The 7,068-nt window shown below is 52.2% G+C and overlaps 1 protein-coding gene across 1 annotated transcript; it reads left to right on the forward strand.

Moving 5' to 3' along the window:
- Positions 1 to 283: 283 nt before the first annotated feature.
- UA08_04435 (hypothetical protein) lies at positions 284 to 1,465 on the forward strand (the record flags this gene model as incomplete). The annotated part of the gene is made up of 2 exons (XM_020266757.1): positions 284 to 311; positions 387 to 1,465. 2 exons carry the CDS (start codon positions 284 to 286, stop codon positions 1,463 to 1,465), a joined length of 1,107 nt encoding a protein of 368 aa, XP_020120845.1.
- Positions 1,466 to 7,068: the final 5,603 nt, after the last annotated feature.

The following is a 7,068-nucleotide window of genomic DNA, read 5'->3' on the forward strand; positions in this document are numbered from 1 at the left end:
GGCTGCTTCGAGTTGATTGGATGCCTACCCCATTCCTCATTCGGCAAAAGTGACTCGTTTTGGACCTTGTGAGGGATGCCAAATGGCTGGCTGGCTCGTTAGGTTCTTAACTGGGCTCTTTTCTTCCGGGGGGCGGAGGGGGGGATTCTACCTATACATACGTGAAAGATAAAATCTGAAGAGTATTTATATGGTGGTGTGGTCGCTGCTGGATGCTGAGGATTGTGTTCATTTTTTTATACATACTGCACAATCTGGTAGTATATATATACATACATATATCATGGTGAATCGCATTTTGCCTAGAGAAGGTAAGTTGAACAAGGAACACCGAAATATATTGACTCATCCCCGAGGCTTCGTGTTAAGATATGAGTTCATTGCAGGCTTCACGGCCGACGTCCTCGTCTCTACCCTACGCCATACCGTTTTCGACCCTTTCAAGACACTCGCGGCCGTGCTCGTACTGCACTATGTGCCGCAGTTATTGAATGGTTCTATTATCTCTTCTCATCTGCCACTGCACAAGCGCGAGTCGGCTCTGTCCTACCTCCGTATTGCGCTTGCGCTGGGTCTCGTGGGCAGCGTGAACTCCTGGATTGGCCGGCGCGTACTCAACCGGCACGTCAAAGACAAATACGACTGGCCACGCGAGATTGTCGTTGTAACGGGTGGCAGTCATGGGTTTGGCAAAGAAACTGTTTTGATTTTGGCTGCGAGGGCAAAGGGGGTTAGGATTGCGGTTTTGGATGTCGTACCTCCGGATTATGAGTATGATGGTGACAGTGTTGTGAAGTTTTTCCATTGTGATATTACCAACGTCGATGCTATTGCGGTGGCGGCCGCTGAGATTCGTGCTGTTTTTGGGGGGGACCCAACTGTTTTAATTAACAATGCGGGCGTTATCTATGCCCGTCCGCTGCTGGAGAACACGGAAAGAGAAATCAGCATGATGTTTGAGGTCAATGCAGTGTCGCAGTATAAGCTGCTTAACGAGTTTTTACCTGCGATGGTATCGCACAATCATGGCATGGTCGTTACGGTTTCTTCGCAGGGCGGGAATTGTACGACACCCGGCATGACGGCATATTGTGCCACAAAAGCTGCTACCATCGGGCTTCATGAAGGATTGACATCGGAGTTGGCTATACGATATAATGCGCCCCGTGTGCGGACGGTGTTAGTCACGCCGGCGTTTGCAAAGACTTTTGTGACGAGAGACCTGATTCCGGAAGATAGCTTTTTGAGTCCATTGCTGGAGCCGGCAACTGTTGCGGAGGCGATGATTAATCAGATCTTGAAAGGGGAGAGTGGATATGTTGGAGTGGGTGTTACTGGGAATTGGTTCACGTCCAATCTCAGATCGACGCCTTTGTGGTGGCAGACAGGTTTTCGGGACTGGATGGGTAACACCACCAAGAAACCCAAGACCAAGCACCCGTGGGTACAACGGGAGGTGGAATGATCTTTCATTGCGTGCATGTTTTATGTAGCGATTCCCTGCTTCTTTCATATCCGGACAGTGTGAATTTTTTGATAGCTAATGGACTCGATATTGCCGAAGGATGTCGTCAATTTGACCACGCAAAGGCTGACGAAGCCGACTTATCCTCCCTTCTTGCCCACAGAAGAGACAATGGAAATGCTGCAGGCACGGCTGATGGGGTTGGCCCCAGATATAATGCAATACAGGCGGCGGCACTCTCCCGCAGCATTCGCCACTGCCGAATACTAGACTGTATGAGCAGCCACTTCCGTCGAACTTGCAGCACCAGCAGACGACAAATCCATCGTTACCACTGCTGCTAGTATTTCCGTCATCCTTGCCGATAGGGATGAGATTGCCTGGCTGGTAGATGTGGTTCTGGACGCCACATCGCAGACAGAAGCGGCGACTGTTTTCAGAGTAGCCGCGAGACCGCTTGCCTCGTAGTTGTCTGTCTGCGAAGGCGTGGACAGGCCGGAACTTGAGGCACTGATGGCAGGCCAAATAGCCGATGTTGATGTATCTAAGTAGAATAGTCGTAGTAGTCAATTCTTGGGTCCTTTCACTTCGACAGTAATTCAAACATTAGTGAGGCAACGAACATGGACCACGTCTCCGCCACGCAGAGAAAATCCAGCTTCTCTGCTTTTGCGGTCGGTGATTGACGGGTGACAACTTGTCGGAAGTAGCTGTTTGTATAAGCCAAGGCAAGGCGTGCTGGGTAGGCGAGATGATCGATGATTTCGAGATGGAGTTCCGTAGGGAGCGAAGCCAGGGTTCTTTCTTGACGTTGTTCAGGATGTGCCATCCTCAACCTGGGAAGTTGAGATCGGTGGCGGGCCACGTGAGCGATCGAATAATATTCCGAACTGTCACAAAAGAAGAAACAATCATAGATCAAGGGATGCGCAAATCGAGAGTAAGTACGGAGTAGTGCTCCGTATATGCTATGGCAATAATACCGTCGAATATAGGCGCAACGAATTAGCGCTTGCCAGTTGTATGGGCGTACAGTCCAGCCAGCCACACTGCGAGCGACGAAGTCCTATCTCGACTCTGCGTGATTGATGCACCGTCAGACTGACGATCGACGCATTTTTGTTGCGATTACCGACCACCAGCGAATGTCGTTAAACATTCTCATCATCGTCAATGATGCGTTGGATTGTTGCTTGATCATAACCGCAGCAGTCAGTTAGTTCACTAGTTAAACTACTACTAGTGAGCTCCATCGCCGCCGAGACTAACCCCGAATCAACCACGGTTCAGCTTGTTTACCTTAACAACAACAAAAACAACAACAACGACGCCATCACAACCAGGCCAAACCAAACCAAAACAACTCCAGCCACCGCAGGCGAGCAGTGTTTGTTGTTGACCGCCCTCTTGCTCCTCGTCCATTGCGCTGGATTGCCGAGTGGAACGGCCTACCTTCCTGCCTACTGAACACTGCAGCCTCCCGCCACCTTCCCCAGCCTCGCTCGTGCTTCATTTTTTTCCCGACCTCCATACAATTCATTCACTCATCCCTACTCCTCCCCCATCTCGCACCTCACATTCCTTCTTCCCTTCCATTCCTTCCCCCTCCCCCGCCCTTTATCTCTATTCGATTCCTTATCGATCATCGACACATGAATTAATACGCCCTTCCGCGAGCTATCTCCACCGCCATGTTTAGGGCTCTTATGGGAGGCGGCGGCCGCGACGATTCAAGCTCTCGTTCGTCTCGTCGCAAATCCACCACAGGCGGCGACGACTCGCGCACATCGTCCCGCCGTCACTCAAAGCGTTCTTCTGCTTCAAATGCGTCGGTGGCTTCTAGCCGTAGGTCTGCACGGGGTGACGACCGTGATCGGGACCGCGGCCTGGGAGATCTCAGCGCAACTCGAAGCGTGACGGAAGATTCGACGACGACCTACGTTACTGCTGAACCGCAGTCATACGCTGAAGAACCTATGATAATTGAGCGCACCCCTCGCTACATAGATCGCGACGATGATCTGCCCAGGACGAGTCGGAGTTCTACTGACCGCGAGTCTAGGATGAAGGAAAGAAGAAGAGACACCGACACAGAACAAGAGCGTGCACGCACTCGTACTCGGTCGGGAGATAACATGACTCCCTCAACAGTATCGTCTACAAGATACGCTCCTGTGTCGCCTGGGAACACTGCCGCGCAATTCGCCGCGGACATTGGGAATCCCGGATTCAACCAATATCCCACACATTATGATACCTCAAATATGCCCGGAGCCTCTGTCCCCTTCCATCCTCCGTTAGATCCCCATATTTCTCAACAGTTTCCGGGACAGCTTCCAGACACAACCGCACAGCCTTACATACCACCAAACCCGGCAGGGCTTGCTGCTGATTACTATGGTGATCAGGGCCAGTCAGTTGCTCACCAGCCAGGCGTGCGCCCCCAAGCTCCAGACATTATTGTCGGTGCTCAGCCTCATCTGCAACCAGCCTCTCCTATGGCAAATCCTCCTCCGGAGCCCAGTAGCCTTGGCCAAGTTGGCGCGGCCGCTGAGTACTACGCTGGTGGTGATTCCGCTGTGTCTTCCACCACCACCACCACCACCACTGTGAGGCCACCTAAACCGGGAAAGCCATCGAAGCCGTCTTCCAGTCCCCATCAGCCGACTTCGGGCGCCTCGGTCGCCGGGGAATCGGCGACATATGGAATTGGCTCAGAATTGTTGAACCAAGCCAGCTCCAGTTATCCCGCTACGTCGGCCAGTCAGCCGCGACCTCCCGCACACGGTATCGCTGGGCCTGTATCATCACAGGGTGGTGTGTCTTCAAATCACAGTATGGGGTTGGCTTTAGGTGGTGCTGCCGCAGGGGCAGCGGCAGCTTACATGATGAACCATCACGATCAGTCAAATTCAAGTGCGCAGCAGACAATACAGCCTGATCACCATAATGACACCTATGGCATAGGAATACTGCCTCAAAGCGGAAATATCAACACCTCTTTTGAAGGCCATGTCGACCCGTATATTGGATCTGGCTATGCTGATCGGCCTCCATTCAGGCCTCCCTCATATTCTTCTGGAGGAATGCAGCCCGGCACGCTCGCCTATCATCAGCGACATCATAGCCCATTTTCTGCATTTATTGACTTCTGGAGAGACCCTGAAGGTGTTGGCAAGTTTGAGGATTATACTCAGGCTATCGGAGTGTGCAAATATTGCTTCGAGCCGGGAACTACGTCTAAAGACGCACCGCGAAAGCATCATTACCATCAGCGGAGGCGCTCACCGGTCGTTGAAAGATACGGTAGTAGTAGCCGCGTTGACAAATTGACGCGTTACACCTCGTCTGAGGATGAGTCCCGCCGTAAGAAATCAAAAGGCAGTTCGTGGTTGACGGCAGGCCTTACTGGCGGACTCGCTGGTTACGTGGCCAAGTCTTTGTTCAATAGTAAAGACTTTGAGGATACATATAGTGTCAAGTCTGGAAACCGTGCTGATCATTCGCGTCGTACCGACGATGACGAAGACAGCGTCGTATCCTCCGGAAAGGGTAGTTCGACGTCAAGAGGGGTGATCTCGAGTAAATTGATGAGTGGTAATCAAGACTCCAAATCATATCGGTATCCTCGTCGCTCATCTCGCTCTACATCACGATCGCGGTCGAGAGATCGCCGAGGGGGCTCCGGTCTGAAAGAAGCAGCTATTGGTGCGGCAGTTGGCTCGGCACTATCCGTTGTTGCGACCCAATCCTCTGGGCGGGACAGAAGTCACAGATCAGTGACACGCAGCCGGAGACGTACATCTGATTCATCTGGGAGCTTCTATGCTGAGCGACAGCGGAGGCGAGGCAGATCTAGCCCCGAAGGATTCAGGTCTTTTTTCACAGCTCCGTCGGCGAACCGTCGAAAAAAGCACTCGAAGAAAAAAAGGGGATTTTTCTCCCTTTGGAACTCGTCTTCGTCTTCGGGTGACTTTGATCTAGCCTTTGGCGGATCACAGCTTCAAGGCTCGACGGTTAGTGGAAGATCTAGCGGGTCTAGTAGGTCAAGTAAGAGACGAAATATTGATGCCGAGATCTTGGGCTTGGGAGCCGCAGCCACCCAACTCGCGCATTCTTCTTCTTTCCGCAAGGAAGTTTCACCTCGGGATCTTGTTCGGCCGAGTCCTTCCAAACGTACGCAAATGGAAGATGATGAGTGGGAAGATGCAGATTCTTCAGATTCCACCGTGTCCGAAAGTCTGGCCTATGGGGTCAGTCCACATTATATACGCCGAGAACCTGTGGCTTCTCGGTCATCATTTTGGCCTTGGAACTCACGCAAACAGGAAAGGGCCAGGAGGCAGTTGGACCAAGCGTCCCCGGCGCCTCCTACGAATGAATACACTCCTTACCCTGCTGAATATGGTAGCCATGACGGTTCTGGTAGTAGTAAGGGTAGTCTTCAGCAAGTATATCCAGTTCCAACAAATGATCCGTCGCGATTTGACGTTGTGCGAATGTCGACATCATCTTCCCCCGATGGCCAGCCCGCACTCGTGAGACCGGGGCCTATTCCCCTTCAGCAGCCACAGCCTTTTACGCCGGTTTCTCAATCGGTCTACTATCCTGCTACTACAGCGCCGGTGTCTCCTAATACGCCTATGCGTGTGCGCGCCGAGGAGTCATCAACCAGAGAAATATCACGCCCCCGTCGCAGTAATTCGTCACCTGTGTTACCTCTGGTGCCTCTGGATGGTGGGCCATCACCAGGAATACTCAAACGAAGATACACAGCGAAGGACTCCGCAACCGTCTCATTCGACCTCACAGAAGAGCAAGCTGACAGACAAGAAGAGGTTGACCGCCGTAATAAAGAGCGTCAATCTCGCAGGCGAGATGAGTCCGCTGTTTTGCGGGAGCAAGTAGATGAATCAGAGCAACGTCGTGAGCGTAAGGAAAGAAGAGAGCAGCGTCGGCGCCGCGATGAAGCGGTAGTTGTAGAGGCCGCTCGCGACACCCAACTCGAAAAACTGCGTAAGGACTTGGAAAATGAGGAGAGGTTGAAGAACTTTCAAGATGTACCACCACGGGCATATGCTCGAGGAGAATCCGAGCTATCTTCATCGATTACACCGGAGGTCCTCGGCGCTGGCGCTGCTGCCGTGGCGGGCATCGTGTCTGAAAAATCATTCGAAGACAGAGGGTCAATGTCAAGTCAAAGCCGCTTCGAAGAAAGCCGAGAAAAGCGGCGAAGCGAACGACGCCGTGCATCTGAAATCCAACCGGAAGTGATTGAAATGACTCGCCAGGGCGATACCCGACAAGCCATAAACGAAGATGAGAAAAGAAGACGTATAGCTAAGATCGCAGCTTCACGCATTGCACAAGACGTGAGGACGAGCCCCGTTTATGAAAGCTATCAAGATTTTTTCCTTCCGGAGGAATTGCGGCACCATGAGGATCATGATGTACCATCTTCTGCCACCATCGGTAAGGACTCGGCTCCTGAGCAGGCATCGCGTGCTGTCGAACCATACGCTGCCAATGATACGGAAAACCCAAACTCCTCATGGCCTCCTTTGGTCATCAATATTATCCAACCAACTCCACCAGCTAGTCAT

This window comes from Talaromyces atroroseus, assembly GCF_001907595.1.
Source record: "Talaromyces atroroseus strain IBT 11181 chromosome Unknown scaffold_4, whole genome shotgun sequence".
Taxonomy (NCBI): Eukaryota; Fungi; Ascomycota; class Eurotiomycetes; order Eurotiales; family Trichocomaceae; genus Talaromyces; species Talaromyces atroroseus.